This window comes from Heterocephalus glaber, unplaced genomic scaffold, assembly GCF_053883595.1.
Source record: "Heterocephalus glaber isolate CG9 unplaced genomic scaffold, H.glaber_assembly_v1.0 deba00001610, whole genome shotgun sequence".
NCBI classification, from domain to species: domain Eukaryota; kingdom Metazoa; phylum Chordata; class Mammalia; order Rodentia; family Bathyergidae; genus Heterocephalus; species Heterocephalus glaber.
Genome location: NW_028258381.1, coordinates 16,403,198 through 16,423,615, shown reverse-complemented (window position 1 = coordinate 16,423,615; position 20,418 = coordinate 16,403,198). Strand labels below are relative to the sequence as shown.

General features: G+C 38.2%; 1 protein-coding gene across 5 annotated transcripts in view; it reads right to left on the bottom strand.

Annotated features, from left to right (window-relative positions):
- Nucleotides 1–20,418, bottom strand: part of LOC101713541 (S-adenosyl-L-methionine-dependent tRNA 4-demethylwyosine synthase TYW1) — a 195,536-nt gene that overhangs the window by 126,337 nt on the left and 48,781 nt on the right. For 4 of the 5 annotated variants that reach the window (XM_087195741.1, XM_087195739.1, XM_087195742.1 and 1 more), the window contains one exon: nucleotides 10,616–10,734. In XM_087195741.1, coding sequence (XP_087051867.1) covers nucleotides 10,616–10,734 — 119 coding nt within the window. Of the gene's footprint in view, nucleotides 1–8,573; nucleotides 8,680–10,615; nucleotides 10,735–20,418 lie in introns of those variants that run through there. The other variant, XM_087195744.1, reaches the window with a different exon arrangement.

The window sequence follows — 20,418 nt, the reverse complement described above, 5'->3', positions numbered from 1 at the left end:
GCAAGCAGGCGCTCCATCACTGAGCTACATCCCCAGCACTTCAGCTGAAGATTTCACTCACAGAATTACTACAAATATCACATAAAGTTACCCACAGGCTATGTTTACAAGATATGTACGAAACATAAATGAGTTTTGTGTTCAGACTAGGGTCCCACCACCAAGATATCTCATTGTATACCCGCAAATATTACAGAATCTGAAAACCCACCCCCACCCCATCCCCGGTCCCAAGATTTTGGACAAGGGATACTCAACCTGCACCACGCTACAACAGCTTCCTAAAGTGAGCTGAGAAGTGTTCCCACTTTCTGGGCTCTCCAGAGAGTTCCTCTGCCTGAATATTTGCTAGAACTAACTCATCAAACAATCATGGCTAGGTTTCTTTCAGATATGATTTATAAATACTGAGTCAGTAACTGTAGTGATTACAGGACTACTCAGCCTAACATTCTTGAATCACTTTCAACAATCCATATTTAGTAGAAATTCGTCTATATTTTCCCAAGGTTTTCAATATTCATTAACCATCTTTTCTATCTTTAATCTTCATAACATTTATATTTATATCTGACTATTTTAATTAATATCATTTGTACCTTATCTCCCTTTTCTATACTAAAAACAGAACTTTTAATAAAACTTCTACCATTTTCAATTGTACGTGATTATGTCTCCACACACATACTTAACACCCAATCACCAGTCTGTTAATGCACAAGATATAACTTTGTTTTTCCTTGTTATCCAGCTTCTACCAGAGCAAAACAGCTCAGCAGAAAATCTGGGAGTGGGGGCGATTTAAGTTCATTTCCCTTAAACTACAAATCACACTTAGGCAAAATTGCTTTGGAGACAAATGTGCTTTTTTGAATACCATAGTAATACAATGATCAAAAACAGTACACGTAAAGCACTAATCCAAACTAGACTATGTTCTCAATAAAAAAAAATCAGACAGGGCCGGGGATTTAGCTCAGTGGTTCTGCCACCTGCCTCACAAGCACAAGGTCCCAAGTTCGATCCCTGGTACCAAAAATGAAAAAAAATCAGACAAATGCTGTTTAAAAAAAGAACCCTTACATTCTGCCAAAGATTTTTATCAAAATTAAAACACTGCTTTGCAGCAAAATTATATTACAATTCTACTGAATATGAAGAACTAGGAAATGTTTGTGAAAAGAATAAATGCACCTCAGTAGTTACTTTAAAAAAAGAAAAAAGCATACAAGCACGGTGATATACACTTGTGATCCCAGCATTCCAGGAAGCTGAGACAGGAGGATCCCCAGTACTGGGGGGAAAAAAGTATCCCTCTATACATATTTCTCTCCTGTTTTCTAAGCAATAATTTAATTTCAAAGATTAAAATCTGAATCTAAATAAATCTTCATGCATTTTAATAAAGTACAAATGGAAAAAGCAAAAGGTTACAAAGTATCCTGAGATTTGTGTGTATTGGTACACATATAGAAACCTTAGTATATACAGTCAGTACATACAGACAGACATATAAATGCTTATGTGTAAAATAGCTCTGAAAACCTGTATATCCAAAAGAAGAGACAAGGGACTTAACTTTCATGGTATAACTTTGTACATTTTGAATTTTTTTTACTATAGACTTGGGTGACCTTTCAAAATACATTTTAAAACCTGATGCTACTACTTAAGACAAGTACAACTTATTTCAACAACTTTATTGATGTAACTCACATACCATAAAATTCTCGCAATTAGCCAGGGATTTAGCTCAGTGGTTCCGCCACCTGCCTTGCAAGCGGAAGGACCCGAGTTCAATCCCCGGTACCAAAAAAAAAGAAAAATTCTCCCAATTAAAGCATATAAATCATTGCTTTTAGTACAGTTGTACAGCTGTGCAGCTATCCTCTAACTTGACTTTAAACATTTTACCATCCCCCAAAAAACTCCACTCCCCTCAGCTATTGTTGCTTAATCTCCGTATCTCCTTCCTTCCCCAGCAACTGCTGATCTATTTTCCCTCTATAAATTTGTCTATTCTGGGCACTTCACACAAATGCAATCATCAGTATGAGGTCTTTATTGTGACTGCCTTATCGCACTCAGCTTAATGTTTTCAGTGCTCATCACACTGTAGCGTATTTATCAGTACTTAATTTCTTTTTGTTGCCAAATAATATTTCTTCGTTTGAATCTACCACATTTTGTTTATCCATTCATCAGTTAATGGACATTAATCAGTTAATGGACGTTTGGGCTATTTCTATTTTTAAGAAATTATGAGTATCTTTACATGTGCTTCTTGGCCATCTGTATCTTATTTAGAAAACTATCAACTCAGATCTTTTGCCTATTTTTTAAAAAACTGGTTTATCTGTCCAAGAGAAATATAGCTCTTAATTTGAAATTTCAAAGAATAAAATTTTCATTTAAATGGAAATAAAAGCCACACAACTGGGAATATGTAAATACATATAACACCAAACAAATTCCTCTGAATAATATTTTATCCATCCATGTATACTTCACATATTTTCAGAATGAAATTAGAATTTCATTTTGAAAAACTCACATCCACATATATCAAATTATAGTTTAAGGACATTGTCACACAAACAATCTCCCTCAAGCAATTAAGTCTTATAGCAACCCTGTAAGGATAGTACTGTTGTTTTATTTTACAGTTAGGAAACTGAGGCTCAGGGGCTATTTTTTTGTTGTTGTTAAATTCTTTTATTGGTACATTTTAGGTATACAAAACAATTACATTTCTCATTGAGAATTGTACCTTTACATAATGCATCTTGGTTCTTATTTTTTCCCCATTCCTAGCCCTCCCTTCACCCCCTCCACCCTTCCCTATTTACTAAGACTTTTTTTCCAGTTTCTCCATTTCTCATCATTTTTCCTTTCCCTTCTTTCCTTTCCCCTGCCCCTCCCACTAACCCTACCCCTTTGGACCTTTTCTATTTTGCATTATCAATTATTCATTCTAATCATTGGTACATTTTAGGTATACAATATGACATTCATCATTGGAAATTTGCACCTTTACATAATCTCTCTTGGTTCTTATTTTTCACCCTTGCCCAGCCCTCCCTTCAGCCCCTCCATTCCTCCCTATTTACAAAGATTTTGTTCCTATTTCTCCATTTTCTCATATTAATCCCATTCCCTTCTATCCTTTCCCCTAGCCCTCCCACTTCCTTCCCCTTTGCCCCTTTTCTTCCTATTTCACAGTACCTATTACACATTTTAGTCCTTATTTACACTTTCAGTTTCTCACACCAGAGAAACTATTCGGTATTTATACATGTGTGTCCTATTAATTTCACTTAGGAGTATCGCCTCAATGTGCATCCACTTAGCTATAAATGTCTCTAATTTCTCATTTTTGATGGCTGAGTAGCACTCCATTTTATAAAAAAAACACATTTTCTTTATCCAGTCTCCAGCTGATGGGCATTTGGGCTGTTTCCAAGTATTAGCTATCACAAACTGTGCTGCTATGAACATGGGCACACATATATCACTGTGGTATGATTCTTTTAATTCTTTGGGGAAGATTCCCAGCAGTGGAATAACGGAGTCAAATGGGACTTCCAGTCCTAGTTCTTTGAGCTATCTCCATACTGATTTCCACAGTACTTGCACCAGTCTACACTCCCACCAGCAGCGGAGCAGGGTTTCTCTTTCCCCACAGCCCCGCCAGCATTTGTTATTGGTTAATTTCATGATAGCAGCCATTCTTTCTGGAGTGAGGTGGAATCTCAGCATTGTTTTCATTTGCATCTCTCGAATGACCAGCGATGTTGAACATTTTTTCATGTATTTATTTGCTATTTCTACTTCTTTGTCTGAGAAATGTCTGTTCATTTCAGATGCCCATTTTCAGATTGGGTCTTTAAATTTGAGAGGTCTGATCTTTTAAAGTTCTTTATAGATTTGAGATAGTAGACCTTTGTCTGAGGAAGAGCAGGTGAAGATTTGTTCCCACATTGTGGGTTGTCTCTTCACACTGCCGGTGGTTTCTCTTGCTGTGCAGAAGCCTTTTAATAAGAAGAGATCCCACTTGTTGATCGTTTGTGCTAGTTCATGGGCAACTGAGGTTTTGTTCATAAAATCTTTTCCTACATCGATGTCTTCAAGGGTTCTACCTAACCTCTGTTCCAACTGGTTCAGAGTTTCTATTTTAATATTTAGATCTTTAATCCATTTTGATTTTAGTTGAGTGCATGGTGAGAGATATAGGTCTAGTTTTAATCTTTGGGAAGTTGAAGCCCAATTTTTCCAGCACCATTTATTAAAGAGGCTATCTTTCCTCCAGTAAGGGTGCTTGGCTCCTTTATCGAAGATGAGATGGCTGAGTGTGTCTGGCATTGTTTCTGCATCTTCTAATCTGTTCCACTGGTCCTCAGGTCTGTTTCTTTGCCAGTACCATGCTGTTTTTATCACAGTAGCTTTGTAGTATAGTTGCAGGTTGGGGATTGTGATACCCCTCAGGGGCTATTTTAAGAGTCTACTGGAGGGCCAGGGATTTAGCTCAGTGATTCCATTGCCTGCCTTGCAGGCAGAAGGATCTGAGTTCGATCCCCAGTACCAAAAGAAAAAGAGTCTACTAGAAGAAATATAAAATGAAACATTTATGTAAGTATTTTAATCAATTTTTACTGGGATTTTCTGATTTCTTGTTATATTATTCTTAATTAAAGCAGATGGTGAATTCTAATTTTAAAAGTTAGTATATCAGGACATCTTTACCAGAAGCTGTGGTAAATAAAATATCTTCCTTTACACAAATCTTTCTAAAAATCTCAATAAATTTGTTAAATATATTATTTCCCTTTTTAAAAAATCTGCATAAATTGATGGCTTAAGAAACTGAAGAACTAAATTACTGGCTACAAATAGGTAATAAAGGTAGAAGGAATTATTAGCCATGTCAATAATCTTAAGAAGAGATTAGGAATTACATTTCACTGTAAAATGTGAAGCAATGAGAACAAGGACATGCAGCACTTGATTAATCATCTCTCCCACAACCTAAGTATAATGTGATCCACATAATCATAGAGCTGGCAGGCTTTTGTTTTGCAAGTTCTCATCATACAACATTCAAATTTTTTAAGTATATACTCTGTCCTTAAAAAGTAATGTCCTTTTCCTTGACTTCAATGCTGCCATGTTCCAGAGAGCCCCTCACTGAGTCATACCTGTGGATCACTGTACCCAGGACAGCTCAACCTAAGCATGACAGATACTCTGAGGCAGACAATGATTTGCTGTGCACTGTGGGATGTTCACCAATGTTCCTGGCCCCCACCCACTAGATGCCAGCGGTGCGGTCATCAGATTCAACCACCAAAAGTATATCCAGGCATTGTCAAATGTCTCTGTGGGTGAAAAATAGCATTTTGACCCTCAGCTGAGAATTCACTGGTTTATCAGGATGCTCAACAAAATATTTTTCAGGTTTCCACCATATACGTGGATACCCTACAAAGAAATGAGTATAAAAGAACTTGAGATGATCATATTGTGGATGTGTTCTTTTATAAAAGGCCTCTTTTTTACGTTCTACAGCATTTGTCAACTTAAGTATGTATGGATAACACAATGCGATCACTAGCAATTGTATTAAAATAAGACTAAGGAAAATAAATGGCATGTGATTATACAGTAAGTGTGCACAGAAGTTGATTGTACTATTCTTTCTTTCCATCTATGTTTAAAAAATTCCATAATATCCACCACCTGCCTCGCAAGTGAAAGGACCCAAGTTCAATCCCTGGTACCAAAAAGAAAAAAAAAAATTCCATAATAAAAAGTTTTTTCAAAGTTGGGGTTGAGGGATGTTTATGGTAGGCAGATGAACAACTTGATGCTGGGTGCTCGGTGCTTGGATCAGACGGTTATGGTTAAAGCCAGAGGAGACAGACTAGCAGGTGAATTAGGACTCTGAAAATTGCTCACATACAACCTGGAAACTTAAAAGAGCTTCACACAGATCAGAATGCAGGCTAAGAACAGACCTGAGAAGACCCTAAACTTTCATCTGTGATCTTTCAGCTCAGCAGAGTAGGAAGTGATGGCTAAGGCAGAGCTGTAAATGATCTGTCTAAGCTTTAAGGCACATCCAATACAGGCTGCAGTGACTATCAGAGGTTCTTTCCTTTTTTTCCTTTGGCTCCATGAGCTCAAGAAAATCTCTGTCAAAACACTACCTGACTACTAAGCTTACAGGACAGACTTGAGAGACAATACAAAACAAAGAACAGATCCCTTATAAATAAAGCTTAGAAAACTCACTAAGCAAAGAACTAGTAAAGCTCAGAGCAAGCAACAAAAACAAATCCTAAAGAATGGCAAGAATGATTTCCAGAGTTAACGTGATAATCAAGGTTTTTGGGGGGGTTTTTTTGGGGGGGGTTGGTACCAGAGATCGAACTTGGGTCCTTACACTTGCACAGCAGCGGCATAGTTATTTTGATTTCAATAAAACATTACAAAGCAAGAAAAGAAATGAGCAAAGTATGGCTCATTCAAGGAGAACTTAATAAAAACCTTTCCTGAGGAAGCACAATCAGACCTACTAGAAAAAGATATCCAATCAATAATCTAAAACATATGTAGACAGGTAATGGAAACCATGGGCAAAGAGTTGAAGCAACTGAGGAAAATAAGGTCTCAACAAATACAGAATGTCAATGAAGAGATACAAATGATAAAAGGAAACGAGCTCTGGAGCTAGGAAGATAATATCTGAAATGAAAAGTTCACTAAAGGGTTTCAAAGGTAAACTTGAACAAAAAGAAAGAACTCAATCTGAAATTACCTAGTGTGAGGAAGAAAAACAGTGCAGAAAATATAACAGAGCTTTAGGACATGATCCAGTAACAGAAAGACATGGAATACCATCAAGTGTACCAACACATGCATGTAGAGTACCAGAGGAGGAAAAGTAGAAGAGGCAGAAGAATATTTGAAAAAAATTACTACTGAAAACATCCCAAACTAAATAAAAGACAAAAGCTGAAACAAACTCCAAGTGCAATAAATTCAAAGAGATGCACACGGAAACATGTCGTAATCAAACTGCTGAAAGACAAAGAGAACCCTAAAGGAAGCACAAGGGGAGATGTTCATCATGTACGAGAGGCCCTTAATAAGAAAAGATCAGTTTCTCAGCAGAGGCCAGAAGGCAACAGCATGACATAGTTAAAATGCTAAAGGAAAAAAAAAATTAATCAAGGATTCTAAATCAAGCAAAATTATTCTGCAAGGATGAAGGTAGTATTAAGACCCTGAAAGATAAAAAGTCCCAGGAGCACACTGCTAGCGGTTTTACTCTACAAGAAGTGCTAAAGGGAATCCTTCAAGCACAAGGGAGAGGAACAGAAGACTCAAAGCACACCAAAAATAAAGACAGGGAAAATATAAACATTGTATTTTTATTGCAACTCCTGTTTTTTCTAGATGATTTTTTTTAAAAGGTACAGTATTATAAGACCACCAATTAAAAACCTATGTTAATGGGCATATAATGTTTAGAGTTGCTATTTGTGGCAAAAACATAAAGGGGAAGAGGTGGAACTGTGCATGAGCAAAGCTTGTACTTCTATTGCACTTATGGTGATATCAATTCAAAGTATCACTGATCCTCATTCTACACCGATTCCATATGTTACAGTGCCTACTCAGCAAAATTTATTTGTAACCCTAAAATCAAAATGATATTAAAAATTTATTTGTGGGCTGGGGATTTAGCTCAGTGGTTTTGCCGCCTGCAGCCCAAGCACAAGGACCTGAGTTCGATCCCTGGTACCCAAAAAAAAAAATTTATTTGTAATCCTAAAATCAAAATGATATTGTTTAAAGTAACATTTCAAAAAAAGAATTAGAAGTCACACACCAATATAAAGACAAATTAAGGGATGGCAAAGACTGTAACAGGTTATATCATTTTAATTGTTAAAAGGAGAAATAATGAGCACCTGAAACACAGTCAACAGAATTAGACAAGCAATGATTATGGTGAGTTAGGAAATGGGAAGAAATTCAAGCCTGAGCTATCAGATAGCGAATGGCAACATTATCCAAAACAGCAAGAATGGGTTAAAACACGCTAAGAAATTCCACTGTGAGCAAGTCAGACTTGAAGTATCCATGGATCATCCAAGAGAACAGGTGCGATCGACAACCGCAAATGAAGAAAGGAAACTCGGAAAGGAGACTGGATCCAGAGACGAAATATTCACTCTTACTATCATATATAGAGAGAAAAATGAAAGACAGTATCAGAAAGGATACATCAGATGAAGAATGTAAGAGGGAGTTTTAGGCAGTGGGAATAGGGGGAACCAGGAGAAGGAACAAGAGTAGAAGGTAGGTAGACATGATATATGTATGCATGGAAATAGCACGATGAGTCTCATTAATTTGTACCATTAATATATGTTAATAATTATGATTTTTTTAAATTTTCTTAATGAGTTAACTGAAGAGTTAATGGAGAAATTGAGAAAACTGTCCAGGGAAGAGGAGGAAACCACAAGGAGACTGGTGCATCTGAATCCAGTAGTAGATCTTACCTAGTATTCTTCACTAGAGTTCATCAAAATAATAATGAAGTGACTTCTGGGAGATCTGCTAGTAAGGAAGTCATCAGTGGTCATAGTAACGAGCTGCAGAGAAGATGTGAGTCAGCCTGCAGAGAACGGAAGAGTGTACAGAGGAGCTGGAGAATCAGCACATCAGTGAGCGAAGGAAAGAAATGGGAGGAAAGAGGGAGAGAGAAACACAGCAATTCCTTCACGTAAACATTTCCAACTCAGGTAAAAGATTAGGTTCTATGAGTGACTGGTGTTAACAGCTGGAAAACATAGTCAGACCTTGTATTTCCAGCAAGACAATGTGAAGTCTCCAACATCCACACAAATACCTTAGCAAAAGGAGAAAGAGACACAGAACAAAAGAATAGAATAAAAATAAATATTTACTGATAATTTGTCAGTATTTATCAATAATCATTACAAATAAGACAAATGGACTTTAAAAATCCAGTAATTCCACAAACAGACATTTATCTAAGAAGAATGAAACCACTTATCTACAAAAATTTTATAGACTAGTACTCCCAGCAGCTTTATTCACAATCCAGTCAAAAGCTGGAAACAACTGCAGTGTTCACCTAGAGAGGAATAGAAAACAAACTGTAGCAAAACCATAGGGCAGACCACTATTCGGCAATGAAAAGGAACTAGTGATGTGTGCAACAACGTGGATGACATCAAAACCCTTTCAAAAAAAAAAAAAAAAAAAAAAAAACCCTTTCACTGAGCAAAAGAAACTACACATGATTGCTTTTCTATGCAAGCATAGAAAAAGAACAATGATATAGATTGCCAGAAAGTAAATCAGTTTGGCGCTGGGGCCAGGGTGAAGTGAGAGAAACTGACTAGAAGTGGGTACAAGGAAACTGCTAGGAGTGATGAAAATACTCTGCGCCTTCATTGTGCTGTGGTTACACAGGTGTACACTATTATCACAACTCTGAACTACAGTTTAAATAGGAACATTTCATTATATGTAAATTAAACTGCAATAAAGTTGATTTTTAAAACACTGATCCAAATACTTGTTTATAAGAAACATACCTAAAATACAAAGTTGGGGATATACAAAAGGAAGAAAAATAAAGACCTGGCAAGTATTAATAACTAAAAGAATGCTAGTGTAGCTATATTAATATCAGACAACACAGACTTTGAGCAAAAGGTATTTTTAGGGCCGGGGATGTAGCTCAGTGGCACAGCCTCTGCCTGGCAAGCACAAGGTCCTGAGTTTCATCCCTGGTACCAAAAAAAAAAAAAAAAAAAAAAAAGAGCATTTTTATGGATAAAGAGGAACTCTAAATAATAAAACATGTAATCAGTAACAGACAGTAAGTTTTGTTGTTTTAGTAGCCAACAATTTAAAAAATATACCCTCTTTTCATGTACATATGAAAAAATTTTAAAAACTGACCATATATTAGGCTTATAATACTTCCCAATAAATTTTATAATTATACAACCCATATCCTATAACAATAAAACAATCTGGTTGAAAATAAGTAACAAGAATATGTCCTCGTAAAATCCAAATTATATATAACATTTACAATAAGTGCTTGTGTGACCCATGTGTTACCCAAAGTCACATGCAAATTAATAAATGCATGTCACAACTGGCAATGACCATACTATCGCATCTATGAGATGTGGGCAAAGAGGTTCTTAGAGCAAAATTTATAAAGACTTATAGAAGTCTGAAAATTAAAGACCTTAACAATCCAACTTAAATTAGAAAAAGAATTTTAAAAAATAGTAGTATATGAATGAATTAGAAAACAGAGGTAGATAGATAGATAATGAATAAGAGCCATAGGCTAAAAATCAGTACTACAAAAACACTAAAACTCCTGACAACCTCTTTATGCAACTGCCCAAGAAAAAACACCAATGCAAAAAAACATACTGTTGTAAAAGGAAAAGGGCTTAACCTCAGATACCACAGAACTCTCTGGCAGGCCTGCATGTCCAGCGGTCACCATGCATGTGCCTGGTCATCATGGTCACGCGTTCTTACTTACCGCCAACAGAAAACGCATTTATTTGCACATGCCAAACTTGGGGTAGTTTCCATGCAGCGATGGCTTTCGATGCCGTAGAACGTGTGTTTATAGCAACCTCCTCTCCCTCGAAGCATGGACTATGACAAGCAAAAGACAAATCACAGTCTGAATAAAATCATCAAAGCACCAAGACTTTTAAGAATAAAGCATGAAAAAAAAATTATAAAGCAATTACTTCACAACCATGAATATCCCTACTGATATCTACATGATGCACAAACTTAATATTCTACCATTACAGTGTTTTGACAGTGCTTTGGGTTTTCTAAAACCCAATAAAATAAATCTATGATTCATTAACTCTGAAAGCTCCATATGGAGGCTTTTTGACACTCTAAGTTAAAATCCATCAAAGTGCCTCACGTAATATTAATACAATATGGGGTCAGGGATTTAGCTCAGTGGTTTCACTGCCTGCTGCGCAAGCGCAAGGACCCGAGTTCGATCCCGGTACCAATATATATATATAAATAAAATAATATATAATGCCAAGGAACAGACAAGTCAGGCTCCAAAGAACTGGAGACCATGCTCAGAAGCGAAAGGACCCCTGCTTTGAATAGGGATGGGTGGGTAAGGGAAGGCATCTTGGAGTAGATTCCCCGTCAACTCAATGGACAGACTTCTGGCATATTTGAGACAGTTAAGGGGACAACCAGCACATGTAAGTACACAAGTATAAGACACGAGTTAATCCCAACACTATTTAATAAAAAGAATAAAGCCATGTTCCATGAGTGATAAAAACTGCACAAATCAGTAAGTATAAGAAGAAGGTAATTTGAAGAAATATCCTAAATCAACGCAGCATTGGCACCAAAATAATATCAAGCTTTTAAAAATGTTATCAAAAGGCCGGCCGGGGATTTAGCTCAGTGGTTTCGCTGCCTACTGTGCAAGCTCAAGGACCCAAGTTCGATAGCGGTACAAAAATATATATATATTATCAAAAAGATCTGCTGACTATAAGCCTAATTTCCTAAAATTTTTTAACAACTTTTGACATAAAAACTGGTTTTATTTTTCAGCTGTATTATACTATCATTAAAATTGTGCATATTCAAGATGTACAACATGGTTTGTTACACGTGTCACTGTGAAATGAATATCATCAACAAGTTAATTATCCGCTCACATAGTAATCTTTCTTGTGTTGTGGGAAAACTTAAAGTCAACTTTTTTGTAATAATAATAAAGTAGTACATCACTAGCTTTCATCCAGAAGCTCTGTACAAAATGAGCTTGAGTTCAGCAAAAGTGAACCCTATGCAGAGGACCTGAGAGGGTACTGATGACCTGACTCGAAGATCACTGGAGGAAAACGAAAGGGAACTACAGAGGTATAATCAGTGCCATTTCCCCTTACAGGGGCAAAACAGGAAGTCAGGCAAGATAACTGAGATTCCGAGATCAAGTGACTGAACAGTATGGAATTAATAGCAAGAGCAAAGGAGAATGAAAGAGAAGACACACAGGCAGCCTTTACATATGTAGTTTCACAACCAAGGAGCTAACTGATCAAAATTACTGGGGGGTGGGGGGTGGGGTACAGACTTTCCATCATTTCCTAAGTAACATAATAGAAACAGCTACTGATTTAGCATTTACACTGTATTAGGTATTTTAAGTAATCTAGAGATTATTCAAAGTATGATTGGGAGCATATGTGTAGAACCTATGTAAATATTATACCTTTCTTTTTCCCTTTTTTTAGTATGTTTGCAATATATAATACATTTGTCATGGGGAATTAGTACATATACACATCTCATCTTGATCCTTTTTACTCCCCTTTGTCTGCCCCTCCCTGAGGGACTTGAGCATCCTTGGGTTTTGGTATCCAAGGGGCAGTCCTGGACCAATCCCATGCATACTGAGGGACAACTGTATACAAGATTCATCAGTGTACTTGTATAATACTATCCATGATGAAAGACAATTACACAAAATCCTATCAGCTTATTACCAGTTGTTAATAGGCTTAATTTCTTTTTTGTTCTCATAAAAGAATTTCCCCTGTCCATTTCATTTAGTACTTGTATTTTAAAAAAACAAATGAAGAAAAAAGTATTATTCAGAATGTTATGGCTATACATTCTCTTCCAAGTTTCAAAATATAAAAGGTAGCAACAAAACATTCAAACCTTACAAACAGCCCAAAAACTTAAAAGGTCTACCAAATGACAAATCACATAGTAAAGGCCACCAAATATGTCAATGGAGAAACAAAGTTGGAGAACTGCACATTTGTTAGTTTATAAGAATTCTGTGGACCACTCTTTATCAAGTTGGGGTAATATTCCTTTCTTTTTTTTTGGTACCGGGAATCAAACTCGGGATCTTGTACTTGCAAGGCAGGTGGCGGAACCGCTGAGCTAAATCCCCAGCCCAATATGCCTTTATTTTTAATGCCGAGTTTTTAATGATGAGGTGCTGGACCCTTCAAATCCTTGTTCAGCATCAACTGACCATGTGATCACACGATTTTTTTCTTTAGTTTACCGAGATGATGAATCTGGCTTGCTTGCCTGGAATAAATCCAACTTGGCTATGGTATAGAATTCCTATTGTATCAGGCTGAATTATACTTGCTAGTTAACACCGTGTTGAAGATCTGTACATTTAAGTTGATGAGAGGTGCTGCTTTAGGGTTCTCTTTTTCTGCACTGTCTTTGTCAAGCTTTGGATCATGTTAACATATGCCTTATAAAATGAGTTTGAAAGTGTCACCTCTCTCTAGAAAGATATGGTAAAACTGATACCATGTTAGGGTTTATATCTGGATGTGTCCCCAAAGCCTCATGTGCTCAATGGCAGAACTTTGAAGGGTGACTGAATCATGGGGCCACTATAGTTGCATGTGATGTTAGGAGGTAGAGCCTGGCTGGACAAGGTAGGTCACTGGGGGGTGACCTGGTAGGGTGCATCTGCCTCCCAGGCTCCATTCTTCAGACTCTGCTTCCTGGCTGGCATGATGTGAGCAATTTTACTTCACACCAGGGCCTTCTTTCCATGCTGCTGACCATGCAAGGACTAAAACTTATAAAGCATGAGCCAAAATAGACCTCTCCTCCTTCAATTGTGGGTGTCAGGTATTCTGTCCCAGAGATGAGGAAAAGTGATTAAGATATGTCAATTCTCCATTAAATGTCTGGTAATATTCTCCAGTGAAACCATCTAAGCCTGGAGATTTTGGGGGCAATCTTTTAATTATAAATCCTTTTCTTTGATGATTACAAGTCTACTCAAATTATTTCATTTTGGTTGATGTTTGGTAATTTCTGGTTTTCTAGGAATAGATCTATTTCATCTACGTTGCCCCATTTGTCAACATAAACTTGTTTGTAGCATTCCCTTATCATGTCAATGGCTGCAGGACCTATTGTAAAAGCTTGTTTTGTTCCTGATATTGGGAATTTGTGTCTCCTCATTCCTGTTACTCTTTCTTTACTTACTACAGGTTATGTAAACATTTTTAGGATTCCATCTTAATTTATCTTGTGTTTTTGAGTATTCATGGTGGTTGTTCTGGGTATTATAACATATATATATATATATATATATATATACACACACACACACACATCACAGTCTCTTGCTATGGATATTTTACTACCTTAAGCGTGGAAAGACCACTTCCATTTAGGTTCCTTTAAGTTCCTCCCTCTTAAATATCATTGTCTTATCACATGCTATTATACTTTTTATTTCAATCTTCAAATACGAGTTATACAATTCCCACAAGCATGGTCATCTATTATACCTATGCATATTTCTTCCCTCTCCATTCTTTCTTCCAAATGCTCCAAGAATCTTTCATCCTTTCCTTCAGTTTGAAGCACCTTCTTTAGCCTTTAAAGGCAGGTGAGCAACAACAAATTCTTTTTGTTTTGCTTCACTAATAATACCTTTAATCTTAAAAGATAGTTTTTCCAGATATGGAATTCTGGGTTGATAGTTCTTCTTCTGTCTGCCCTTGAAAAATGAGGCACTACTTCCTTCTTGCTTCAGTGTTTCCCATGAGAAATCTGATAGCATTCCAACTATTATTATCCTAGGGGCACCATAGTGCTTCTCTCTAGCTGCTTTCCACATTTATTTTAGTTCTTCAGTTTTCAGATCATTAAGTATAAGGTGTCTTGGTGTGGATTTCTTTAGTTTTATCCCATTTGAGATTCACTTGAATCTCTGAATCTGTAGGTTGGAGTCTTCCATCAAATTTGGGCTATCTTGTCATTATTTCTCCAAATACAGCCATGCACTACATAAAAACATGTTGGTCAGAGTGGCCACATATAAAATAGTGGTCACATAAGATTGTGGCAGAGCTGAAAAACTATCATTTAAGAATGTCATAGTCATCATAGGATCAGAGCACAACACATTCCTCACATGTGTGGTGATGACGATATAAACAAACCTACTATGCTGCAAATCATACAGAAGTCTAGCACAATTATGTATAGTATATATTTGCGATTGATAAAGAATTCTTTTACTGCTCTTAAATATTTTTTTTTTTGGTACCAGGGATCAAACTTGGGTCCTTGCACTTGTGGGGCAGACGGCAGAACCACTGAGCTAAATCCCCAGCCCTACTGCTTTAAATATTAACCATAATATGGCTTTTTTCATTATTTTAAGTAAGGTATGGAAATATCACTTCCATTTAGATTCAATTTATTACTCAACTTATAACTGACTATACTCCCTTCTACTTATAAAAAAATAAAAGATTGGGCCGGGGACTTAGCTCAGTGGTGCCGCCGCATGCCTTACAAGCACAAGGTCCTGAGTTTGATCCCCAGTACCAAAATTAAAATAAAAAAATAAAAATAAATAAAAGTTTACCATAAAATGGTGTCTGTGTTACATTAGCAGCAGCCTCACACATCCCGTGTTTAGTGCAAGAGGCCACACTGAGGAACTCCCCTACACCATCCAGGTTTGTGTAAGTACACAGTGATGCCTGCACAGTGACAAGACTGCCTAACCGTGCTGTGTCTCAGAACGCATCCCCTCTGGTAGGCAATGCATGGCTACACTCCTTCAGTTCCATGCTCTTTTGTTTTCCTTCTGTGACTCAAAATGCTGGCTGCCTTATCATTATCACAAATCCCTAAGGCCCCACCTAATGTGTTTTCTATTCTACTTTAGTCTGCCACTCAGACTGGGTAAGTTCTACTGATCTGTCTTGGTCACACATCATTCTATTAATCCGCTGGGGTCACTGAGTACATCCTCCCAACTCCACTTGACTGCTGAGACCATCAGCAAGTCCCCCCGCCACCATTTCTATACTTTTCAATTTTGTATTTTATTCTTTGTTCTTTAACTTTTGTCTCCACTGAGATGTTATTTTTCATTTGTTTCAAGACAACTTGTAACTGATTGCTAAAGCATTTTTATGACAGCTGCTTTAAAACCCTTGTCAGCTGATTCCATCCCTTGATTCACCTGGGGCTAGTATCAGCTGATTTTTCTTACTCAAGCTGTGATTTCCTCGGTTCTTGGCATGCCAGGTGATTTTTCTATTGCATTCCCAGACCTTCTGTGTATTATGGTAGGAAGTGCTGGACCCTATTTCTTTCCTTCACTGTAGCAGATCGCCACTTTGCTTCAGTTTAGTATGCAGATCCTGTCCTGCTTTTGTGTTCTGTAGTCCCAGTGCAGCTTAGTTTTCAGAGCCAGTGCAGTGTACTTCACTGGGCCCTGCTAATGCCACCTGAGGGGCAGAAAGGGTTTTCCCAAGGGGGCCCGGGGGTCTCTCAGGAGGGGAGGGCAGTATCATGCCAGCAGGCTTCCCAGTGAGGCACGGGCTGCAGATGTGACAGGGTTCCTCTGGCCCATACCCTGCAACAGCCCAGTAAAAATACACTATGTGTTTAACTTGTTTAAAGGTGTATTACAGTAAAAGACCCACTGCCTCAAGTCCCCCTCCAAGTCCTCCCTGTCACTTCAGACACACTCATCCCATCATCCTTGCCACCTTCTGAAGCAGCTCTGGAAGTCCTCTTTCGTGACATTACTTGCCTTGTCGTGGCTGGCTGGGTATCTAGAATCAATTCCAATTGTTTATTTTTCATGGTCATTTTGACTTCAGGGAAGAGCCAGAAGTTGCATGGTGTCAGATCCAGTGAATAAGGTGGATGAGGACACAGCATCATGTTTCACCAGCCTGCCTTTCCACTGGATGGCACTCGCCAGCAGCATTTGCCATATTTTTTATTACACCTCATAAAGACCCGCAGGAAAGGGGACTTTCAGAATTGCTTCAGCAAGTGGCAAGAACGATGGGATAAGTATGATGGAAGTGAGGGGGAACATTCTGGGAGGGATTCATAGTGATGTGTCTTTTGATGTAATAAATTTTCTTTTTCAAATATTCACCATATGTATGGTTTGGATCTGGAACATCTCCTGAAAGACGCATGTGTTCAGAGGTGGAGCTTGGGGCAGGTGAGTGGCATCTCCCTCCCTGGCTGCTCCCTGCTCTTTTGCCTTCTGGCCACCTTGACTTGAGCAGCTCCCCTGCCAGGCCCGTCTGTCAGCTGAATATAGACTGAAACCTCTAAAAACTGTGAACCAAAATAAACCTCTCCTTCTTCAAGCTGTGGGGGTCACATATTGTGTCTCAGTGACAAAAAAGTGACTAAGACACTGTATTTTTCTATCATACCTCATATAAACTAAGAAAAATATTTTCACCTAATAATGAACCCAGACTTCATAACAGGTTTAACAAATGGTTCATTGAAAAGTATAAGAAAAAACCTTTACTAAGCACTTTTAATTGGCTAATATCTTTTGTAGGACTCTAAGCAAATAATCAAAATCCAAATAAAATTTTATTTGTATAGTAACAAAAACATGTTCTTCATATCATTAATAGTGGGGAAAATGGAAATAAAGCTTATCATCACCAAGTGAATGGTAAATTAAATGATGGTAATTTCAACAAAAATCAGTCAAGGGATTTAGCTCAGTGGTTCTGCCGCCTGCCTTGAAAGCACAAGGTCCTGAGTTCGATCCCCGGTATCAAAAAAAAAAAAAAAAAGAATTATACTTCGCTGGGCATAGCGGTGCATAACTGTAATCCCAGCACTTGGGAGGCTGAGGCAGGAGGATCGCTGTAAGTTTGAGGCCAGCCTGTGCCACATAGTGAGTTGAAGGGAAGCCTGAACTATATAGCAAAGCAATGTCTCCAAAAGAAAAAAAAAAAAAAGAATAATACTTTAAAAACATTTTAACAGGAAAATGATTTTTAGATGGAAACATGCAAAATTTATCTAGGGGGCCGGGGATTTAGCTCAGTGGTTTTGCCACCTGCCTTGCAACACAAGGTCCCAAGTTCAATCCCCGGTACCAAAAAAAAAAAAAAAAAATTGTATCTAGAACTTATTCCAAGTATGCACAAACATGCAAAAGTGAATTTTAAAAAAGACTGAGAGGGAGTACAAAATTTCTATGTGGTGGAAATAATTACTTTATGGTTTATATTATTTTTTCAAAGAACATTGTTAACTTAATAACAAACGGTGATCTAAATCATAATCCTAGAAACAGCAATATCCACAAGCTTGTGAATTGGTCCACCAGCTAGAAGGTCATGAGATTAAGCACCGTGTGATTATCTTTTTCACCGGAACGTGACTGCTCTCCACACTGCCGCCTACATAACTCATCCCCACGCAGCCCACTCGCACTATTCCCAGTGCCGACAGCGCTGCTCACTCCTCCAAGTGCGTACTTCTGGCCCAGCCTTCCAGGAAGAGTTTATAGAGTGCCTGCCCCCAGGTCATTTATCAACACAGGGAAAGTCTGTGATACAGTGCATATCTTAGAGCACTCTGAAAAGCTGACCAATCTCTGGTTTTAATACTACACCTTTCTATTTAAATCTCATTCAAGTCCTAGACATATAAAGATTTAGGAAAATGTGACTAACACTCAAGGGGAAAAAACACTTAATATATCTCATATCTGAGATTCCAATCCAAGTGTTGAAATTACCAGAGAAAAACTTTAAAGCAGCTATTATGACAGGAGGGGAAAGATAAGAGAGGTAAGTCAGTGAACCTGAAGACTAATGAACAAAAAGCACTACTCTGAAGAACAGACAAAAGTTCCTGGGGGGGAAAAGAACAGAGGCTTTGGGGACAAGTGAGAGAATATGGAAAGATCTGACACTTGTCTTCCTGGTCTCAGAAGGAGAGGAGCGATAGAGACAAACTATTTAAAGAAATTACGATCAAACACCTCAAATTTGGTTAAAGCTTTAAACTTGCAGATTCAGGAGGTTCAAGGAAACACAAATAGGATAAACCAAAAAAGTCACTTTTGTAGATCTATGACAAGCAAATTGCTGAAAACCCCCCCTTTCAAGCAAACTGTGGCTTCTGTCAGTGAGGTGACTCTGGGTGTGGTGACTGAAACGGGGGCAGTGTTGCGCGACGGGCCTCCCTGTGGGGTCTGACGCGAATTCTGCGAGGATTGTGTCAGAACTGAATTAAGTCACTGGTACTCACCTGGGTCCAAGAGCTGACACCTGCTATCACGTGTATGCTGTGACTCACAAAAGACTTCTCTCACCTCAACCACTCAGGAAATAGCAAGCTCTTGTGTCAGGAGCCAAAAATAAAGATCAAATCCACATTTCTTCTTACCTAACAATATCAGTGATATATACTATATATCTGTATATATGTATGTGTGTGTGTCCCATAGATAGGATATACTTTTCATGATAAAATTGATAAAACAGATGAAAATTTTCCAGATTGGAGCACTGCAATGGTCAGAATGGGGAAATACACTCCCAATTAAATTAAGTGGCTTCATCAAATTAAGTTTTCTTCCATTGGTATCTTTATGTGCTTTTCTGGCTGAAAAAAACCTCCTGCCCCCCAGAATTCCACCGAGATGACAGGTTTAGAAAATGATTCCAAGCCACACAACACACTTGCTGAAATGCTTGCCAGACATTTCATCTTCCCATCAAAGAGCCCTTGACACAAAACTGAGGAAAAAGAAAAGCCTCATTTCCTGGGCTTTTCTCAGCACTGCGATCTAAAGCTACACCTCCACCAGGTGAGCTGCTTTGGGTCGGGGCTTTCAGCAGCTCAAGTTTCCCCATTATTCCCTATGCCTGACTTCCCTAGCACCCAGATCTGGCACCCACTAGACTGGCACAAGCCACACCCTCTTCCTTACAAGTAACCAGCAGCATCGGGCTCGGGTACCCACTGCTGCATCACAACCACCCTAAAGCCAGTGACCTCACACACCCCGGTTGTGTTCTTTCTACACAATTTGTCGGCCAGCTGAGTGGTCTCCTGCAAATGTGCTGCTGGGCAACTCTGTCATAGCGGGAATGTCACAGAGTATCCTTATGCAAACCCAGGTGCCACAGCTACCACACACCCCGGCTACAAGGCGGATACTGTCACATATGCAGGCTACCGCAGACTGAAATGTCCTTGGGCAGCATATCATTGTACTGAATTTTAAATGAACTAAAATCACATAAAATTTAAAATTCTATTCCTCAGTCAGAGTGGCCACATTTCAAGAGTTCAGTAGCAACAACATCCAGTTAGTGGCCGTTCCAGGTACATGGTAAGATACGGGGTACGTGGTTAGAGTGCTGCACTGTGTAGCACAGATACTGAACATTCCCCTCAAGGAAGAAAGCCCTGGAGGACAGAGCTACAGACAGATGTGAGTGTTGCTTCTGTCGAGATTATCATCAACACCCCACT